The sequence below is a fragment of the Lactuca saligna genome, chromosome 3 (assembly GCF_052625555.1).
Source record: "Lactuca saligna cultivar CGN05327 chromosome 3, ASM5262555v1, whole genome shotgun sequence".
Classification (NCBI taxonomy): domain Eukaryota; kingdom Viridiplantae; phylum Streptophyta; class Magnoliopsida; order Asterales; family Asteraceae; genus Lactuca; species Lactuca saligna.
The window spans coordinates 199,835,081-199,858,924 of record NC_136419.1 but is presented as its reverse complement, the minus strand read 5'-3'; the positions used below and the strand labels follow the sequence as shown (position 1 = coordinate 199,858,924).

Sequence of the window (23,844 nt, the reverse complement as noted above, 5' to 3'; positions counted from 1 at the left end):
GCCTTAGAGGAAGAGATTACTAGCTCTTTTTGGATGAGAGTATTATGGATTAAGTGATCCAAGTGTTCGATTGTGTTTCGGAGCCCAAGGGTATATCAGTGATTTTGCAATTCGAGTCTTTATGAATTTTAGGTTTTGTTCGGGAAGTCTTAAGGTGAGGATGAGTTGATAGAAGTGTATAGCTTCTTGTTACCTTTCTGTGGATATAAAGAAAGTCAAAAAATGACTTAGAACGAAGGAGTTATGTGTTACGCCCTGAACTAGGACGGCGGAAACGTCTGGGGGCGGATGACATCATTGTATTGTATCATCACAACTGAATATAAATGGACATAGCCACCAAACGACATACATTATGATTATAATCTTCATAATTTTACAATTTGTAGTTGTTCAAATGATACACAAAATTGACATAATTGTAAATTTCATAATGCAGCAAAATATCCAAAATCCATGGTTCGAGTATCTGCTTACTGGTTTCCTGATAATACAAGTCGTTTTGAAAAACTTCAACATAGAATGTTGGTGAGTTCATAAGCATTTTATTATGAAAATAGTTTGTACATGTTTTTCTTGACAAAAATTTTGTATGCTTCCATAATATCCAATATTTTCCATAAAAGTGAATTGTATGTTTGTTTCCAAAACCAAGAATATATGTATGCACTTTTCCTTTAAATCATGTGAATGTATGTTCCCCAAAACTCCCATATTTGTTGATTGTATGAAACAGTAGTCATAAACCATAAGACTGGATTAGTGTCAATAAAGTACTGAAATGGTGTTTAGTTTTATAATATATAAAACTAGTGATGTGTAATTTTTTTTTTTGTAAATCAAGATAGTGTTGTTAATTACTATGTAAGTCATTATAACAAGGCTTGATATGACTGTTATGCCTGTCATGACGTTCTTCAGGTGTCGGATGCGGTAACATATTTGTCACCCTAGACTGGCCCCGTCTAGCTGTAGCGAACAACTTAGGTGTGGGTGTCAATCCCCGTATAGATCTATACACAATTATCTCCCTCCCCATCCAGGAGACTCTGGCTATAACTATAAGACTTAGAGTGTTCACTAGGTAGGTATTGTGAATATAGTGTCTTACTAGAGCATTAACGAATTTACGCAAATTTCAAATCTATTTATTGTCTAATGAAATAACTGTACTAGTGTAAATTCGTGACACACAACTTATTACTCATGCAATATGAGTTTTATGTCAGACAGTTTATGACACGCACGTTTTTCTATCATAAAATTGTTTTGTATATGATTTCTGTTAAACCATTTACAACATATTATATAAATAGACTTTAGTGAATGTGTCTAGTTGTAACATATGTTGCATAAGTATCATCTTATCTTGGGTTATAAACCATCCAAAAATGATGATAAACAAATTTATGATTATTTTACTAATAACATTATTTTTAGTAAAATATCAAACTTTGTGATTATTTTTAACATCCTTTTTACCGATTTTTGCAAGTTTATAACACAAAATATGCTGTTTAAGTTTAACTCAAATCTGTCACGACTTTTGTAACACCATAAATGATAAACACAATATTTTATCCAAATATAAGTGTAGATTTTTAAAAGGGGAGTATGTATGTATCCAAAAGTACATGGATATATATATATATATATATATGTATATATATATATATATATATACTATGATTTCGAAAATTTTGAGTGACCAAACCCATGTCCACGAATTTTTGTATAACAAATGTGTTAATGAACATGTGCATCATGATTTTTATGAAGCTACATATGATAAATACATTTTTACATAAGTATTTCAACACATAACTAATAAGCATGCGATTATCCAAAGGATAAATTTAGTCTATTAAACATGAGACTTGTAAATCTCGAGCTTATGGTGTATCAACATGTGATATTCAACATTATAAGCTCAAATGGTAACGCCCCATTTCTGGTATGTGATTTAAATAAAGTAATTTTCATTTCTTAAGGGGGTACTTGATGAGTTAGCAGCCCAACTTGTCGAGTAAAGACGGGATTTGCACCCGATTTAAGTGGGCTACTCGGCGAGTCTGCCAGTCTGGATGAAACCCTAATTTCAAGGGTTTGCACCCTATTTAAGCAACTTTATGCACCCCAAACCAGCCTCCATCACCCTTTGAACGTCCCTTACCAAACCCTAGCCTTCCTTTAAGCATTCTTGGAGTATTTCTCATTTTATGAAGGATTTTGGTGAATTTTGAAGTTAGAAGATGAAGATAGAAGAGGGGTTTTCTAGAGGAGCAAAGAAGATATTTGTTTCATTTGTCATTCTAGTTTCCATTAAGGTATAAAGCTTGAATCTTTGCTTGTTATCATGTAGACCTCCTTAAAAGCTTGCTAGTGTTTTCTTTGAGCCATTTTCTAAACATTAAGGTCGATTTAAGTGTAGCTAATATGAATGGGTTTCAGATCTAAGCATTTCAGGACTCCTTAAGCTCAAGGTTACCACCTTTATTGAGCTAAACACCCATTCCAAACCTAAATCTCTTCTTTTAGCTCTTTATTGGGAATTTGAGCTTCTTATGAGCATGCATGAACGTAAAGTTAGAAACTTTACGTGTGAAATCAATCCTAGGAACCCTGATCTATGAATTGGATGCACTGGAATCGAGCAAAATCGAATGTATAGTAATGGCATGCTTGGGACTTGGCGAGTTGTTCTTCAAACTCGACGAGTCGAGTCGCGAGTCCCCGGTTTTTCCTCGATTTGAGAGTTTAGGGTGAATCAGTGAGTAGGAATGGACTCGGTGAGTTAGAGTTCGGATCTAGTGATGGAGGGACTCAGTGAGTCTACTCCCTGACTCGGTGAGTCCGGTGAAGTGAAAGCTGACTTTGACCAGGAAGTTGACTTTGACTAGGGGTAAAATAGTCATTTTACCTTGAGGGCAGTTATCAGTACCTAATCTAGTGTTTTTGGGATTTGTAGCCGGAGAGTTTCGAAGCAGCAGTCAGCCAGTTTTAGAGTTAGCATCTGAACAACCATCATTACGAGGTGAGTTTTCCTTCCAGTAGGAACGGGTCTACGACCACAATGCCGATCTGTTTAGCTAGAAGTATTTTTCGGACTTCGGTCCGATGCAGTAGTTCAGTGTGCTTGATGTCTTTATGATTCAAGAATGTCTTTGTGTTATGTGTTCTGGATTACAGTCCGATGTAGTATGCAATATATGTGTCTATGCTATCTGTTATGCTTATGCTATGCTATGTTCAGTCAGGTCTGGACTTCGGTCCGATGCAGTTTCCGTACTTTGGTCCGATGCAGAGGGCAAGACCCTGGTTAGTTCCGGACTTCAGTCCGATGCAGAGGGCAAGGCCCTGGTTAGTTCCGGACTGCGGTCCGATTCAGTTTCCGGACATCTGTCCGATGCAGTTTTCAGACTTTTTTCTGATGTAGTTTCCGGATTTTGGTTCGATGCAGTGGGCAAGGCCCAGTATGTGCTTTATGTGTTATTGTATGATATGTGGTAGTTTGGGGGAGCTAACTAAGCTTTGGGCTTATAGTTTCAGTTTTAGTTTTAGGTACTTCCGTTAGCAAGGAGAAAAACTCGGGTTATGGCATGGCACACACCACAGTTGCAGTTTTATCCTGGGAGTTTTATTCAGACATTTTGATATGATATTGAATTCAGTTTTGAATTGATACATTTACTGTGGCATTTTGATACATACGATTCATGGTTTTATTATATGACATTTGATGTTATGGTTTTTAGTAAGATTAAATAAAAAATTTGGAGATGTTTTCTATAGTGAGAGTGGGCATGCTTTCTTTATTGAGAGTATATATTGTTTTAAAAATAGTGGAGATGATTATGATGATGGTGACTATAATGTATAGGGGTGTAACGTACAACTTGATGTGGATGTAGACAGGAGTGAATTCCACATTGTTGTTGATGTATATGAACATGGAATTTTAAACAATCATATCACAACTACAGGAAATGACATGGTTGATGAAGAGTTAGAAGTTGTTGATAGTGATGATTATCACTTTGCAGAATTTCATGAAGATAATATGAAGATACTCATTAAGGACTTGAGTAGGTCAACTACATGCGCACATGGGGAGCTTTATCTAAAACCATTCAGGGTGGGTCAAACCTTCAAAAAAAAAGGTGGAAGTTCAAAATTTAATGTATTCACATATTATACAAACAAGGAGGTCCCTGTACGTAAAAAAAAAATGATAAAATCAAGATGAGGGTGAAAATGTGAAGGTGTTGTAGGTTAATTTTTTGTAAAGTGTAAGCAGACGTGTGGAGCCAACCTTAATCTACGTATTTTGGAGTGCACTTTAGGTCACTAGAATATATGTTGGTTATCTTGAAAATTTACAATCATATTGGTGTTAATATGTTGGTTATGTTTCACGTTTACAACCATATTGGTGTTGGTGCACTTATGGTTCGTTTTGACCCATATCTACATTAGATGGATGTAAAAATTGTTTATCTAAATGGAGACATTCATGAAATGATTTACATAGTTTTACTATAAAACTTAAACTTTGTATTGAGAGATCAAACATGGTAAAAACCATCATCTCTTGTCACTCGTTATCGTACTACTTTACCATCTAAACCAATAGTATTTCTTCAGGAAACATATCAGCTCTATTAGCTATAGTCAAATGCATTGTAAGAATCTTGCTATTTTTTGGCTTTATGCATATGACATTCACTATCTATACGACATTCATCCGTCTAGATGAATCATCAATAAATTTATGCAAGTTAGCTCTTTGATTAATTTTATATATTCACTTATTTCTTGAACCTTCTTGGTTAAATGCGCTGTAAGAATCTCGCACCGACCTCACCGCCACACCCGCACAAACACCCCCAGACACCAACCTCACCACACCCATGCTCGCACTTACAAACCTAAGATAAAAGGCTTATGCCAAAACACCAACACCGACGTCATCCCACCCTACACCTACACCTACACACACTCGCGCACATGAATAATCCCATGTAGGTTTGAATGGGTGAAAATTAATAAATGGAAGTTTTATCATTTTTTAAAATAATAACAAATTACAAAAAAATCAATAAAATATCATTTTGGTTATATTAACTAATTAATTTTCAATGACGTTGAAAAATTTGCAAAACAAAACAAAAAACATATTTCATTCTATGTGAACCAAATCAAACACAAAACATATTTCATTCTATTTAAACCAAACATATAAACAATTGCAATTCATTTCACATTTTTTTTGTTTCTAAAAACATTTTGTAAAACAAACATGAGAGAAATGATATATTGGATAACCTATTGATACATGTTCAAATTTTGACACTACTCAGCCCCATAATCATGAAGATCGTGAGGCACAACCTTATGTTTACAGTAAAGAATTAATCGGTGCACGAAAGCTAGCCCGAAACTTTCGTTAAGGATGTTCCTTTCCAAAAAAAAAAAATAGAAACTGATAAAAAAACTCTATTATTATAAATGAATATAATTATATTTTATTTCAATATTCTAGTTTTCCTGATGGTGCGATTACTTATTTTTCCCTCTGGAATCCCATCATATTCTACCCTTATTGATACACATCCATACAAGGAAGAGAAACTGAGACACATGAAGATCAAATCGAGAGGAGTTGGTGTACAGAGAGATAAACACCTGGGAAGATAGACCGGCATGATTGAAAACGTAAAATAGAGAGGAGAGAAAAGAAAACTACGCACAGAGGAAAATCAAATTGAGACGACATAGAACGACAAACACATACATATCTTTGATTTGTTTTTTTTTTTTTTAGATTGTTATTGTTGGCTTTGTTTGAAATGGTTATTTAAGGAATTTTTTTTGAATATAGAAGAAATATCATGATGATACGAGAGAGAGAGAGAGAGAGAGAGAGAGAGAGATTTTATTTTTATTCTAAATTATTTAAATACCAAAATAAATAAAGAAAATAAAAAAAGAAATGAAAAGGGCAAAATTGACTTTTCAAGTGTATCATGGACCAAAAACTCAGAAAAACTTTCATTTTGGACATCTCATGCGAGTTAGAAACTTTTTGGACCCTATCCAAAGTTTTTTGAATACCACAAGGACGAAATTTGCAGTTTTGTCTAAATTTTTTTTATCAAACCCTATAAAAACTTCAAATTATAGTGAACTGATTATTTGAGTTTTCCGTTTTTGGTTTCAACTTAAATCTCCATATCTCTTTAATTTACCACGTTGTTATTCTTGTTGGTGAATATTTATGTTTGATATCTTAATTCTATTTTTAAACTGATATTATTCTTAGTTACTCGAATTCTTTCAGTGGTTACACACGTTTTGCATTGAACAAAGTTCATGTAAACAATAGTACTAAGTAAATATGGAAATAATATTTTCATGCCAAGAATTATTTATTGTTGACAATTGAATTATAAACCAAGGAGGGCTCTCTGTATATACAGAGAGATTACAAACAACAGTAAGTAGAAACCATCTAAAAATAAGTATGATCGAAAACAAACTTAGTAGGACTTAACAATTTGTTGATCAGGCTAGTCAGTAGTCGATTCGTGATTATCTTCCAATCAATCATCAACGGATCTGGGGTTTGGGCTTATCGTTAGGTGGCATTGGAGCTTGTAGTTTCTTTGAAGCTCACATATCATGCAACAACAGGGTACATATCAAGGGATAAACGAGGTGCTAGAAGGACCTCAAGTGGGATGGCTTTGCTGATAGTCACTCCAGTGCTTTCACTCATATCAATGAGTTCATTGGATGGGTTTTTAAGCACAAATTGTTGTATTAAAGTAGCTAAAGTTATATGCAAAGAACGAAGAGCAAAGGGAATAGCAGGGCATACTCTTCTATCACTACCGAAAGGAAGCAATTCATAATTGTTTCCCCTAACATCCACATGTTTATGACTTGTCAAGAATCTTTCTGGCTGAAATTCTTTAGGATCTGACCATTTATTAGGATCATGTTGAATTTTCCAAAGATTAGTCAATAAACGTGTGCCTTTAGGGATTTTGTAGCCACCAATAATGCAATCCTCCATGGACTCATGAGGAAGGTTTAGAGGTCCAGGCGGGTATAAACGTAGTGTTTCTTTAACAATTGCATCAAGGTAAACAAGGTTCTTCAGGTCCGACTCCTCTACTGCTCTCTTCCTTCCAACATGCTCATCCAATTCATCTTGGGAAATTTCTAATACTCTTGGGTTGTTGAGCAACAAACATAAAGCCCATGTTAATGTTGCAGACGATGTGTCCAAGCCTGCAGCTAAAACAGTCTGCAAGTTTGAAGTCGAAACAAATTTCTTGTATTAGCTAGATTTCAACCATGTGGGGGATGGAGTACATCTGTTGAGCACACAGTTCGAATAAACACACAATTCGAATAAACACCTACAGGTTGCGAGCCTGCTAGTGTTCCACTGTACTGTCTAGAATAGTCCGTGGTCGTCATCTATACTCCGCTAGATGACTAGATCATCAATAACATCTATAACGAGGCCTCTCATTATTTCATTTCATCACATAGCAACTAATACATCTACCCATGTTTTACCCCAACATTTTCGTAGATATAAAAGACATATATAGTTTAAATCATTGAAAACATGTATAAAAATGTTCATCCAGCCTAGATAGCAAGTATTCAGGTAATATGCACACAATGTACATAATTTATATAAAATACTTCATATCTATGTGTAAGCTGAAAGTAACTATGCACTCACTTGAAAGGTGGTGACTCGGTACTCAGACAGCGCTTCGATACTCTCAAAATGATTTTCCTTCGATAAAACCTAGTACCAATACCACTATGGTTTAGTCTAACGATAACCGCGAGAATTAATTAGTCTGACTATTATTATTATTATATAAACGTTAATAACACTCAATATAACTCATAATAAAAGCCTAAATAATTATTTTAAGGTCCTAATAACATTCCTATAATTATTTGAAAGCTATATCAAAAATTGTGTAAGCGTAGCACACTTACATCGAATTTTATCGAAAACCGGAACTTAATTGGAGCAGCGTTTCGAAACCAAAAGGCTCTTTTTCTCGGCACTCCGGGAGCCTAGGGGCTTCCCTCGTGAGCTAGGGGTTTTATCTAGGGCTTAGGGGGGGTTTATAGCACTTAGAGAGAGAAAGTAGTGAGAGAAAGAAGGTGGAAAGGTGCAAGAAATGAAGCTACCCTTGGTCCCCTTTTATAGGCTGCGAGGCCTCGCTACGCTGGGTGTACCTTGGACCTACGTTGGGCGTAGTGGCTCGGTCGTACTACACGCGTCGCTTCGCTGCTGGGTTATCGTGGCACTCCTTCGAACCGATCAATCCGAAGTCCGCTGGGCGTAGCCTTCTTCCGATGCGGGGCGTACTCGGACACAGGGTGTTCCTCTCGTACACGAGGCGTAGTGAGGCCAGGTGTCCAAATCCTAAGACCAGACCGTGATCCGCAAACTACGGCCATGATCGAGCCACGTCATCCCCCTTTGCACTAATTTTGCAAATTCGAGTTACAACTTCAAAAATTTGTAACTTTCGCGTACGACCTCCGTTTTCGACGTTCTTTATATCCACGCAAGGTGGGAATGTACTCTACAACTTTCGTTTGGACTCCATCAGCTAATTTTGAATCAATTTTAAATTTTATATTATTAACAGGCCGGGACAGGATTGGTCCGTTAAATTCTCATAACTTCTTCATCCCACATCCGTTTTCGCCCATCTTTTTCTCGTTATGCTACTTTTAACGAGATCTTCGATTCTCGTTTAGGTCGTGTCGGCTAAAAATCGCTCGATCTAATATTCGAATTTCAAGCTGTACACTACTAATCCGAAACTTCGAAAAATCATAACTTCTTCATACGAAGTCAGATTTGGGCGTTCTTTTTATCGATGTTCTTAGTTTAACATATTCTACGACTTTCGTTTAGATCGCTAAGGATAAATCTCGCTCTATCGTAAATACACTATTTACGCTTCCCGGTATTGTGCCGGTTCCGTCGCGAAACTTCAACGGGTCATAACTTCTTCGTTATAACTCGAATTTCGGCGTTCTTTACATCCTCGAAATCCTTGTTTCGACCACTTCAACTTTATATAAAGATATCGGGCTTATCTCACACTTTAATTTTGATGCTTATTTTTATCTTTTATTAATTATACAGTTATAATTAAATAATAAGCACATAAATACACATAATTCACATAATACTCAAATATTTCGCCTTTATTACTTCAAAAAGAGTTACAAGAGTTGACCTAGACTATTACATTGGCAAATATGCTTAGTCCTGAAACCCGGATGTTACATATTAGTGGTATTTACGAACTTTGATATGATATTAATCATATTTAATTTTTTATAATTCAACAAATTAGCAATTAATGGTACCCGATTAATCCTCCGATCAACGTAACAAACGTAAAAAAAATAATAGTATATTAAATGAAGCATATTTGTCTTCATTGTCAAAATTTTTAAAAAAATTATAAATTAGAAATATGAAAATAAATAAATAAAAACAATAATAAATAATAATATGATTTTAGATAATTAAATATTTGATTTTTAAAATTTTAAAATAATTTTATAAACAATATATAGTAACTTTATTAAAATAAAGAATTTCTTTTATAATTACAAAGTTTATAGGATTGAAAGGATGGTGGAGGTTTAAATAATTCTCTTTATGGTTTTTTTTAAGAAACCTTAAAATGAATCCTTAAATGTTTGAACATAATAGTTGGCTGCATGACCCAATGTTGGAACAAATGATCAATCAATCATAGGGTGACCATGACTTCTATATTTACGCCAACACTTCGTCTCCACTAGCATTAATGGCTGGAAAATGAAAGCAAGTGAAAGATTCAATCAAACGTTGAGGATATGAGCGGTTAGACCATAGACGTTGGCCATGGAAAGATATGAGTGTTGTAAGATTGCGGGGTGGACGTAGCATTCACTAGGGCGACAGTAGATTGGAGTGTTATAAGACTCTGGGGGTGGCCCATAGCATTCACCGGTTCTTGAATAGCTACGAGGGTATGACAAATCTATGATTTGGCTTGAGGATTTCATCAGGTGGGGATTAGACTAGGGTAGGTTAGGATGTGAGCTCATGAACGACACATCATTTTTGGGATTAAGGAAGTGGTGGGCCATATGAGGCCGGTTGTGATATAAAACTACAGATGGTCATGTACCATTCACTTTTAGCATTGGATTTGGTGATGTCAGTTTGACGGCTTATTATAATTGGTTGAATCAGAAAGGTTGTTGGAACCATAGTGACGAGATAGCTAAGGAAATTGTTGTCAGATGAGGCCTTTGTTCAGAAGTCACATGGTGCAACTGTGTGAGATTAATTATCTCCGTAACCAGGTGGAAATCTAGTGAATCGGTTATTCGGCAGGTAAGATGGGACCTAGGAGGTCTCGGCCGCTTTTGGAAAGCAGCTAAGGGGAATCAAGATAGCTCGAGACAGTATTAGTGATTTAGGACTCAAGGGTGGAGTCGCATGTTATTCGATAAGTATGTTAAGTCACTTGCAGCTTAGATTAAATAATCTCAAAGTAATTGATTCGACCATACTGTACAGCTCTCATATGAGTCTAACTATTGCGGGGATGAGTTGTAACACTCGATTATGAATCACTTCATTATTTGGGGCCATGACCCGAATCATCAATTATCATAAGGCTTCAGGCGTTAGGGGAAGAGATACTAGCTCTTTTTGGATGAGGGTATTATAGATTAAGTGATCTAAGTGTTCGATTGTGTTTCGGAGCCCAAGGGTATATCAGTGATTTTGCAATTTGAATCTTTATGAATTTTAGGTTATGTTCGGGAAGTCTTAAGGCGAGGATGAGTTGATAAAAGTGTATAGCTTCTCGTTACCTTTCCATGGATATAAAGAACGTCGAAAAATGACTTAGAACGAAGGAGGTATGTGTTACACCCTCAAACGAGGATGACAGAAACGTTTAGGGGCGGATGACTTCATTGTATTGTATCATCACAATTGAATATACATGGACATAGCCACCAAACGACATACATTAAGATTATAATCTTCATAAGTTTACAATTTGTCATTGTTCAAATGATACACAAAATTGACATAATTTTAAAGGCCCACAGACTCCATAAGGAGACCATGACTTCTCTATTGATGCCAACTCTATATCTCCAATAGCATTAGTTGCTAGGAAATGAAAGCGACTGAAAGATTTAATCAGACGTTGAGGGTATGAGCGGTAGATGAGTAGTTAGACCATAGGTGGTGGCCATGGAAAGATATGAGTGTTGTAAGACTGTGGGGAGGCCGTAACATTCACTGTGGAGGCAGATAGATTGAAGTGTTATAAGACTGTGGGGGTGACATGTAGCATTCACCGGTTCTTATGTAGCTGTGAGGGTATGACAGATCAATTTAGGTTTCTATCCTAATTTTCTCTAATTGTCAAATCAATATTTTTTTTAACTTTCCGTGTGTGTGTATATATATATATATATATATATATATATATATATATATATATATATATATATATATATATATAGACACACACACCCCGTAACAATTATTTTTTTTGTTATATGAATATTACGAGAAGAATAAAAAATCTTTTTCTTTTCCAAAAAATTATATATATATATATATATATATATACATACATACATACATACATACATACATATATATATATATATATATATATATATATATATATATATATATATATATATATATATATATATATAGGATTAGGTTCATGTAAGACGGCCTAATTTTGTAAGACCGTAAGATGCAATCCTAGCTACTCATTAATTAGATAAAACCAGTGTTGTAAAAATCTTGATTAGGTCCCGAGTAATCTCCGATTAATCCTTATGTGTTAGTTAACCGATTAGAGAGCGCCTAATGATTAATCTATGCATACAAAATGACTAAAACAGTAGAGCCCGATGAAACTTTAACACTTTGAAGAAGTTATATCTCAATAGAAACTATGTGAGGTATGATTACTGTTGTATTTATCATATTAACCTATTTTGTTATGATATTAGTGGTAGTTATGAACTTTTATATGATATTAGTCATATTTAATTTTTTAAAATCTAACAAATGAGCAATTAATGGTTCCCGATTAATCTCCGTCTAGCCGATTAATCCCTTGATCCCAGTCTACCGACTGGCTAACGTCGAGTGATTTTTACAACCTTGGATAAAACAAAAACATTTTTAAAATGCAACATAATTGAAAATTTCCGAATTTTTTTTCCATTATTATTTTAGAATATATATATTTTCCAAAAAAAAAAAAATACAACAAATAATAAAAAAAAAATACAAAAATATACATTTTTTAAATAGTTTAGTAAAATATATAGAATATTCTACATATCTGGTAAATCTAATAGAATATTCTTAACATTCTAAAAATCATATTAGAATATGTATAGTGTAATATTCTACTAGAATATTTCACGTATTTAAAAAAAAAAAACGGTAATTTTTTTTATCTTTTTAGTTAAATAAAGTTCCGAAAATAATAATTAAAAAAAGAATTTTTGGATTTTTCCGTTTTTTGGCATTTTAAAATTATTTTTAGATTTGGTCTCACGGTCTCACAAAATTAGCATGGTTTCAAATGAACCTGAACATATATATATATATATATATATATATATATATATATATATATATATATATATAAAGTCAATGTAGCAAACGTAAAAATAAATAATACTATATTAAATGAAGTATATTTGTCTACAATGTCAAAATTAAAAAAAAAAAAAAATTATAAATCAGAAATATAAAAATAAATAAATAAGAACAATAATAAATAATAATATTATTTCAGATAATTAAATATTTGATTTTTAAAATTTTAAAATAATTTTATAAATAATACATACTAACTTTATTAAAATAAAGAAAAAATAATTTTTATTTGATTATTACAAAGTTTATAGGATTGAAAGGATGGTGGAGGTTTAAATAATTCTCTTGATGGGTTTTTTAAGAAACCTTAAAATGAATCCATAAATGTTTGAACTTAACAATTGGCTGCATGACCCAATGTTAGAACAAATGATCAATCAATCATAGGGTGACCATGACTTCTCTATTTACGCCAACACTCTATCTCCACTAGCATTAATGGCTGGAAAGTGAAAGCAAGTGAAAGATTCAATCAAATGTTGAGGGTATGAGCGGTTAGACCATAGGCGTTGGCCATGGAAAGATATGAGTGTTGTAAGACTGCGGGGTGGTCGTAGCATTCACTAAGGCGGCAAATAGATTGGAGTGTTATAAGACTGTGGGGGTGGCCCGTAGTATTCACCGGTTCTTGAGTAGCTGCGAGGGTATGACAAATCTATTTCATCAGGTGGGGATTAGACTAGGGTAGATCAGGATGTGAGGCCGTATGAACAACACATCATTTTTGGGATTAAGGAAGTGGTGGGCCGTATGAGGCCGGTTGTGATATAAGACTACAGATGGTCATGTAGCATTCACTTTTAGCATTGGATTTGGTGATGTCAAGTTTGACGGCTTATTATGATTAGTTGAATCAGAAAGGTTGTTGGAGCCATAGTGACGAGATAACTAAGGAAATTGTTGTCGGGTGAGGCCTTTGTTCGGAAGTCGCATGGTGCGACTGTGTGAGATTAATTATCTCCGCAACGAGGTGGAAATCTGGTGAATCGATTATTTGGCAGGTAAGATGGGACCAAGGAGGTCTCGACAGCTTTTGGAAAGCAACTAAGGGGAATCAAGATAGGTCGAGACAGTATTAGTAATTTAGGACTCAAGGGTGGAGTCGCATGTTATTCGATAAGTATGTTAAGTCACTTGCAGCTTGGATTAAATAATCTCAAAGTAATTGATTCAACCATACTATACAGCTCTCATATGAGTCTAACTGTTGTGGGGATGAGTTGTAACACTCGATTTTAATCGCTTCATTATTCGGGTCCATGACCTGAATCATCAATTATCATAAGGCTTTAGGCCTTAGGGGAAGAGATACTAGCTCTTCTTGGATGAGAGTATTATAGATTAAGTGATCCAAGTGTTCGATTGTGTTTCGGAGCCCAAGGGTATATCAGTGATTTTGCAATTCGAGTCTTTATGAATTTTAGGTTTTGTCTGGGAAGTCTTAAGGCGAGGATGAGTTGATAAAAGTGTATAGCTTCTCGTTACCTTTTCGTGGATATAATGAACGTCGAAAAATGACTTAGAATGAAGGAGGTATGTGCTACACCCCCGAACTAGGACGGCGAAAACGTCTGGGGGCGGATGACGTCATTGTATTGTATAATCACAATTGAATATAAATGGACATAGCCACCAAAAAACATACATTAAGATTATAATCTTCATAAGTTTACAATTTGTCATTGTTCAAATGATACACAAAATTGACATAATTGTAAATTTCATAATGCAGCAAAATATCCAAAATCCATGGTTCGAGTATCTGCTTACTGGTTTCCTTATAATACAAGTCGTTTTGAAAAGCTTCAACATAGAATATTGGTGAGTTCATAAGCATTTTATTATGAAAATAGTTTGTATATGTTTTTCTTGACAAAAATTTTGTATGTTTCCAGAATATCCAATATTTTCCATAAAAGTGAATTGTATGTTTGTTTCCAAAACCAAGAATATATGTATGCACTTTTCCTTTAAATCATGTGAATGTATGTTCCCCAAAACTCCCATATTTGTTGATTGTATGAAACAATAGTCATAAACCATAAGACTGGATTAGTGTTAACAAAGTACTGAAATGGTGTTTAGTTTTATAATATATAAAAACCAATGAAGTGTAAGTTTTTTTTTTTTTTTTTTTTTAATCAAGATAGTGTTGTTAATCACTATGTAAGTCATTATAACAAGTCTTGATATGACTGTTATGCCTGTCATGACGTTCTTCAGGTGTCGGATGCAGTAACATATTTGTCACCCTAGACTGGGCCCGTCTAGCTGTAGCGAACAACTTAGGTGTGGGTGTCAATCCCCGTATAGATCTATACACAATTATCTCGCTCTCCCTCCAGGAGACTCTGGCTATAACTATAAGACTTAGAGTGTACACTAGGTAGGTATGGTGAATACAGTGTCTCACTAGAGCATTAACGAATTTACACAAATTTCGAATCTATTTATTGTATAATGAAATACCTGTACTAGTGTAAATTCGTGACACACAACTTATTACTCATGCAATATAAGTTTTATGTCAGACAGTTTATGACACACACATTTTTCTATCATAAAATTGTTTTGTATATGATTTCTGTTAAACCATTTACAACATATTATATAAATAGACTTTAGTGAATGTGTCTAGTTGTAACATATGTTGCATAAATATCATCTTATCTTGGGTTATAAACCATCCAAAAATGATGATAAACAAGTTTATGAGTATTTTACTAATAACATTATTTTTAGTAAAATATCAAACTTTGTGATTATTTTTAACATCCTTTTTACCGATTTTTGCAAGTTTATAACACAAAATATGCTGTTTAAGTTTAACTCAAATCTGACACGACTTTTGTAACACCATAAATGATAAACACAATATTTTATCCAAATATAAGTGTAGATTTTTTAAAGGGGAGTATGTATGTATCCAAAAGTACATGGATATATATATATATATATATATATATTTATATATATATATATTTATATATATATATATATATATATATATATATATATATATATATACACTATGATTTCGAAAATTTTGAGTGACCAAACCCATGTCCACAAATTTTTGTATAACAAATGTGTTAATGAACATGTGCATCATGATTTTTTAAGAAGCTACATATGATAAATACATTTTTACACAAGTATTTCAGCACATAAGTATTAAGCATGCGATTATCCAGAGGATAAATTTAGTCTATAAAACATGAGACTTGTAAATCTCGAGTTTATGGTGTATCAACATGTGATATTCAACACTATAAGCTCAAATTGTAATGCCCCATTTCTGGTATGTGATTTAAATAAAGTAATTTTCATTTCTTAGGGGGGGTACTCGACGAGTCAGCAGCCCCACTCGTCGAGTAAAGACGGGATTTGCACCCGATTTAAGTGGGCTACTCGGCGAGTCTGCCAGTCTGGATGAAACCCTAATTTCAAGGGTTTTCACCCTTTGATGATAAATAGTTGCGCAAATTGCCATTGAATGATATGAAACAACTATATGTGGTGCAAAAACAAAGACAGAGTTTTCAAAGTATTCTTGGAAGCACTGATTTCACAAAGTGGATATGGATAAATTGTCCCATGGTGTGGAAAGGCCAATAATAAGCTGATCATCATGGAACGCCTTCGTTGGTATTAGAGGTTGGTACTTCCCAAGAATTATGGATTTGGCATACTTTTTTTAGGGTTGCAGGTTCCAACAATGATGTAAACGTTCTTGATCAGTAACCAATATTCAAGGATCTTTTGCCAGGAAAGCCACCAGATGCTCCTTTCACAGTGAATGTACATGAATATAAGTTTGGGTATTACTTTACAAATGGAATATATATACATCGTATTCCACGTTTGTGAAGGCATTTTGACACCCGGTAGACCCAAGAGACAAAATTTTCAAGATAAGACAAGAAGGAACGATAATATGATGTATAAAGTTTCTTAGTTCATGGATCTTTGCTCAAGGTTACTTAAAATATCGAGATTGTTAAGATCTAATAAATTTTTACAAAATAAACTAAGAAATCACACAAGACATGCATATAACACATAGACTTCGAGATCTTAACTTCCTTATATGAAGTTAGATTTAGACGTTTTTATGCAAGTTCTCGGTTTAAAGTATACTACGACTTTAGTTTTGATTTATAAGGCTAAAAAGTAATTTATCAAAAACTCACTTTTTACGTTATTCGGAGTCGTACCGATTTTGCCGCAAAACTTCGACAGGTCATAACTTCTTCGTTATACCTCGGATTTTAGCATTGTTCCATTGAAAAGTCATTTTTTGACGTTTATTGTCTCTAAATTAACTAAACTGAATATGTGGACGTTATAGTGTGCAACATCGCCCACATGGGCATTTTTAGCCTTTATGTTGTGTGTTTTCGTGGAAACGAGAGGCAACAAATTGAAATTGGCTTGCAATCGGTCACAATTTAGACCGTTGAGGAACGATCACAAAGTAATTTTTTTTTCAATTTAACTCAAATATAAAGACATAAAAACAATACCAATTTTTACCACTTTCTTTTCTTTCTTTCTATTTCATATAAACTTTCAATTATTCAAAATAAAAAATGGATCCATTTGATCCTTTTCAAACGTTTAAAGATGATAACCACGATGTCAATATCTTTGCGACTATGATGTACTTGTATTCTACAACTAGATCACGCTCCACTAATTACATGATGTGTGACGTTTGAAACGACCAAAAATACGACCCAAAAATTTCGTTTTTAATACCATCAAAACTATAATCAGAGTATCATATAAATAAACCATGCGTGATATGCCCCAAAATATAATAAAGTACTGTGCGGAAACTGTAACATACTATATCCAAAAACAACAACTAAATCAAATCCAGACTAAAGCTGAAACGGTGGTGTGTGCGATGCCGTCACCCAGAGCTCTTCCCTTTGCTTGCGGAAGTACCTGAAACCAAAACTGAAACTGTAAGCACGAAGCTTAGTGAGCTCCCCCAACTTACCACATACCATACAACAACCTATAAACACATATTGGGCCTTGCCCACTGCATCGGGCCGGGGCCCGGAAACTGCATCGGACCGAAGTCCGGAACTGACTGGGACCTTGTCCCCTGCATCGGACCAAAGTCCGGAACTAACTGCATCGGACCAATGTCCGGAACTGGCTGCATCGGACCGAAGTCCAGAACTGACTGCATCGGACCGAAGTCCGGAACTGACTGGGACCGTGTCCCCTGCATCGGATCGGAGCCCGGAACTGACTGAGCATAGCATAGCATATCATAACAAACATACTGCATACTGCATCGGGCCGCAACCCGGAACATAAAACACATAACACATAGCACATGAATTATGTCTGAACCACGAAGGCATCAAGCATACTAACTACTACATCGGACCGAAGTCCTGAAACTACTATTAACTGGACGGGCCGGCATTGTGGCCTTAGACCCGCCCCTACGGGAAGGAAACTCACCTCGTAAGCTAGCGGATGAGTGTGTGGCTTGGAAAGCTAACGGCTGCTGCTCCTGAATCTCCTCGGCTACAAATCCATAAACACACTCAATCAATCACTAGCACTATTTCGGCTTAATAACACATTCAAGCAAGCATGAAGCTTGGAACAAGCATCAAATAGCCCTAAAAGAGCTCTAATGGAAGTTTAAGCATGAAACCAGAAGGGAACTCCGAAAATACCTCAATAAGTTCACACTTGACCTCGGATCTTGGCACTAGAACACGTTTCCTTGCTTCCTTCTTCTTCTCCTTCTTCACCTCTTCACAAAATGGAACAAAATCACATATAAGCTCACAAATGGAAGGTTTAGGGTTTCTCACAGTGCTCTCAGGGGGAAAGTGGCGAGATGGAGGCTATAATGGGGTTTAAATAGTGAGCAAACCCGGGGATTTAGGGTTTCTCCCAAACGGACGGACTCGCCGAGTCCATGATATGGACTCGCCGAGTCGCCGGCTCCCGCGTGCCCATGCTGCGCGACTCGACTCGGCGAGTCAGGCTAGAACTCGCCGAGTTCCTCTTAAAAACTTAGCCTAAAATCAAGTTAATTAACATACCGGAAACGGGTCGTTACAATTCTCCCCCACTTGTCTCAGACTTCGTCCTCGAAGTCTGCTACAGCTGGATCCGCGAATAACTCCGGGTAGTGCGTTCTCATTTCCTCTTCAGCCTCCCATGTCCATTCAGACCCCTTCCGGTGCTGCCACTGCACCTTTACCAGCTGGATCACCTTGTTCCTCAAGGTCTTGGTCTTCCGTTCCAGAATTGCTATCGGCTTCTCGATATAATTCAGGCCGCTATCGACCTGGATATCCTCCAAGGGAACGACCGCTGTCTCGTCCACTAAACACTTCCTCAACTGCGACACGTGGAAGGTGTTGTGTATTAAACTGAGCTCCTCAGGAAGATCTAACCGGTAAGCAACCCGACCCACCCGGGCCAAAACCCTGAAAGGACCAATAAATCTGGGGCCCAATTTGCCCCTCTTCCGGAACCTGATGACACCTTTCCAAGGTGAGACTTTCAGAAGGACCATGTCTCCCACCTGGAACTCCAAGTCTGAACGCCTCCTGTCGGCGTAGCTCTTATGCCGACTCTGCGCAGTCTGTAGTCTTCTACGGACCTGCTGGATCAATTCCGTCGTCTTGAGCACCACTTCGGTGCTCCCCATGACCCGCTGACCGACCTCGCCCCAACAAATCGGGGTCCTGCACTTCCTGCCAAATAACATCTCAAAAGGAGGTCGATCAATGCTCGCATGATAGCTGTTGTTATACGAGAATTCCGCTAAGGGAAGATACGTATCCCAACAGCCCCCAAAATCCAGAACACATGCCCTAAGCATGTCCTCGAGAGTCTGAATCGTCCTCTCGCTCTGCCCGTCAGTCTGAGGATGAAAAGCGGTGCTGAAAAGGAGACGAGTACCCATCTCGTCGTGAAACCGCTTCCAGAATCTGGACGTGAAGCGAACATCTCGGTCCGACACTACCGATACCGGTACTCCATGACGTGCCACAATCTCTCGCACATAGATATCGACTAACCTTTCAGCCGATATACTCTCCTGGATCGGAATAAAATGGGCACTCTTCGTCAACCGATCCACCACTACCCATATCGAATCTACTCCACGTGCGGTCCTGGGAAGTTTGGTGATAAAATCCATGGTGATATCCTCCCATTTCCACACGGGAATATCCAACGGCTGCATTTTGCCGTGAGGTCTCTGGTGCTCCGCCTTGACCTTCCGGCAGGTCAAGCACCTCTCAACGTACCAAGCGACGTCCCGCTTCATGCAGGGCCACCAATAATCAGGTCGAAGATCTCGATACATCTTCGTCGCCCCTGGATGGATAGAAAATCGAGACTTATGAGCCTCGTCCATCAATACCTGCCGTACCCCACCCCAGTATGGTACCCACACCCTACCATGAAGCGTCATCAAACCCCGACTGTCGTAGTCGAACGAAGCTATTCGGCCCACTATCCTCTCGCACTTCTGCCTCTCATCCTTGAGACCCTCCAACTGGGCCTCCTTGATCCGCTCCAACAAAGGAGTGATCACCGTCATCCTCATACACAAATCCTTGATAGGGGCCGCCGACGCCTTACGGCTCAGGGCATCGACCACCACGTTGGCCTTCCCTGGATGATACAGGATCTCACAGTCATAGTCCTTCAGCACGTCCAACCATCTCCTCTGTCTCATGTTCAAACTCGGCTGATCCATAAGATATCGTAAACTCTTGTGGTCCGTGTAGATAGTACAGCGGACCCCATACAGATAGTGCCTCCAAATCTTGAGGGCAAATACAACTGCCCCCAGCTCCAAGTCGTGGGTAGGATAATTAGCCTCGTGAGGCTTCAACTGTCTCGAGGCATAAGCCACCACATGGCCTCGCTGCATCAACACTGCTCCCATACCTGTGATCGAAGCATCACAATAGACCACGAAATCCTCAACACCCTCTGGCAAGGTAAGGATCGGAGCCTCGCACAATCTCTGCCTGAGAGTCTCGAACGCCGCCTGCTGCTCAGGCCCCCAATGAAAAACTACCGACTTCTTGGTTAGTCGGGTGAGCGGCACTGCTATCTTGGAGAAATCCTGAATAAACCTCCGATAATACCCTGCCAATGCTAGGAAGCTCCGAATCTCAGATGGAGACCTCGGGACCTCCCACTGCATCACGGCCTCAATCTTGGCCGGGTCAACCAAAATACCCTTCTGATTAACGAGATGCCCAAGAAACTGCACCTCGCGTAACCAGAACTCGCACTTGGAGAACTTAGCGAACAGTCTCTCCCTCCTCAAAGTCTCCAACACCTCCCGCAGGTGCTCCTCGTGCTGTCCCTGCGTCTTGGAATACACCAAGATGTCATCGATGAACACTATCACTGACCGATCCAGCATCGGTCTGCACACGCGGTTCATGAGATCCATGAACGCGGCTGGGGCATTGGTGAGCCCAAATGGCATCACCACAAACTCATAATGACCATACCGGGTCCTGAAAGCAGTCTTCTGTACATCCTCATCCCTGACCCTCATCTGGTGGTAACCGGAGCGTAGGTCGATCTTGGAGAACCAAGACGCTCCCTGGAGCTGATCAAACAAGTCATCTATCCTCGGAAGTGGGTAACGGTTCTTCACCGTTACCTTGTTCAACTCCCGGTAATCAATACACATCCGATGCGACCCGTCTTTCTTCCTCACAAATAAGATCGGCGCTCCCCAAGGCGAACTGCTCGGTCGAATGAAACCCTTGTCTAACAGCTCCTGAAGCTGTGTAGACAACTCCTGCATCTCAGGGGGAGCAAGCCGATATGGTGCTTTGGCTATCGGAGCCGCACCAGGAACCAGGTCGATCCTGAACTCAACCTGCCTCTCAGGAGGTATCCCCGGCAAATCCTCGGGAAACACATCCGGGTAATCTCGAACAATAGGAACATCATCGATCGTCGTCTTGCCCTTAACTCGGGCATCCAAGACGTAGGCTACAAAACCGGCGCAACCCTGCTGAACGTAGCGCCTCGCCCTAGCGGCAGAGCAGAAGGTCAATCCTCGCTGGGGCCTCTCGCCCTGAACCACTATCTCTCCCCCACTGGGAGTGCGAACCCTCACTAGCTGAAGCTCACAATCAATCACCGCCCCATTGGGGCTTAGCCAATCCATTCCCACAATAACTTTATTCCCGCGCAGGGGAATCGGAACCAAATCTACTGGAAACTGCTCCTCAAACATCTGAAGGGAACACCCTCTATATACTTTGTCGACCCTCACGGTCCTATCATCTGCTATCTCAACCTCTAATGGACAATCCAGTTCCCCCGGAGCTCTGCTAAATCTCTTGCTAAGCGCAAGCGATACAAATGATCGGGTGGCCCCCGAGTCAAACAATACCAAAGCAGGGATGCCGTTCACCGAGAACGACCCTAAATAAAGCGTACCATCAAATAATATTCAAACGATATATTAATAATTAAAGGATGAAGAAATATACATACCCGTCACCACATCAGGAGTCGCTCGCGCCTCCTCTGCTGTCATCTGAAATGCCCTGCTCTTCGCCAACGGCGCATCAGCTCGGCCCTGACGGCCATCCGTGATCCTCAAAGTAGCAGGGGCGGGTGCATGCACCTTCCCTGCTGCAGCTAAACTGGGACACTGGGACCTTTTGTGTCCCCTCTGATTGCACTGAAAGCAAATCAGATCCGATGCTGTAACCGTAGTGGCAGGGGCCGTACAATCCCTACTCATATGCCCGGTCCGACCGCACTTGTAGCAGCCGGAACTCCCTGCCTTGCACGCCCCATCGTGCAACCTCCCACACTTGCCACACCAACCGTGGCTCTGCTGACCTCTGGACCTGTGATCTGAAACCTTGGGCTTTTTGCCCACACTGCCTGCACCCGAAACCGCCTCCGGTTTCCTCTTCCTCTCCATCTCGAGATCAATCTCCCTCTCTCTGGCTCTAGCAATCATGTCGTCCAGTGTTTTGCAACTGGACCGGCTCACAAACATACGAATGTCGCTCCGCAACATCTCGTGATAACGGGCCTTCTTCATCTCCTCATCTGCTGCATACTGAGGAACAAGAAGGGCCCGCTCCCTGAACTTGGCGGTGATCTCCGCCACTGTCTCGGTAGTCTGGGTAAGATCCTGGAACTCCCTGGCTAACTGTTGCACCTCGATGACCGGTGCGAACTCCGCTCTGAACCTGGTAGAGAAATCAGCCCAGGTCATGGCATCCAATGCCGCATCATCCCCGATGGTATGTCCTACCTCCTCCCACCAGTCACGTGCCCTGTCCTTCAGGAGACAGGACGCCAATCTGACCTTGTCCCCCTCGGGACATCTGCTAGTGCGGAATGCGTTGGCCACGTCCGCCAACCACCTGGTACTCGCTATGGGGTCCCGTGCCCCGTGATAGTCAGGAGCCCCTCATGCCCTGAACTCCCTGAAAGTGAGTGTGCGCGACCCCATCACGGCCGCTATCTCAGTACGGAAAGTACTCAGTCTCTCATCCATCATCTCCAAAATGCCCTCCTTGATCGAACCGAAGATCACAGGAGTCTGCTCAAGTATGATGCGAGTAACCTCAGAAGAAAGGAACTCTCTGGTCTGCTCATCCATCTGTCCAACCTCCGGGTCGGATCCCGATCCTGATCCCCCTCCGGCATCTGAACTGCCGACTGCTGGCCTCGGACGCAAAACTACCATTCTGAAACATAACATAACAACATCAGAACACCGAAATATTTCAAGGGATCATGTTACGACTACTAGCTTCCTGGTCTAATCTCGGCCTTCCTTGATTCGAGTACGGATCCTCTGCTTCCAGTAGTATGGGCCCCTACTACCTTCCACATCTATCCGTACTTTCCTCAAGAACCGCCTTGACTTCCCCAAGTCACTTCTACCGCTGCTATTCTCTGCTACTCTCGCCCTAGGCTTGCCCTAGAGAAACTCGAGCTCAATACGACTGGTCCTCAGCTGCTGTAGGTCTCCTCGCACTGCCAGTTAGCCATCACCTAAACACCATCAC

At 38.8% G+C, this 23,844-nt stretch overlaps 1 protein-coding gene across 1 annotated transcript in view; it reads right to left on the bottom strand.

The window, feature by feature from the left end:
- Positions 1-6,679: 6,679 nt before the first annotated feature.
- The window catches only part of LOC145036311 (cytochrome P450 82A4-like), a 33,144-nt gene continuing 15,979 nt past the window's right edge, over positions 6,680-23,844 (bottom strand). The window contains exon 2 of the mRNA XM_078984759.1: positions 6,680-7,312. Within this exon, the coding sequence (XP_078840885.1) occupies positions 6,680-7,312 (633 nt within the window). The remainder of the gene's footprint in view (positions 7,313-23,844) is intronic.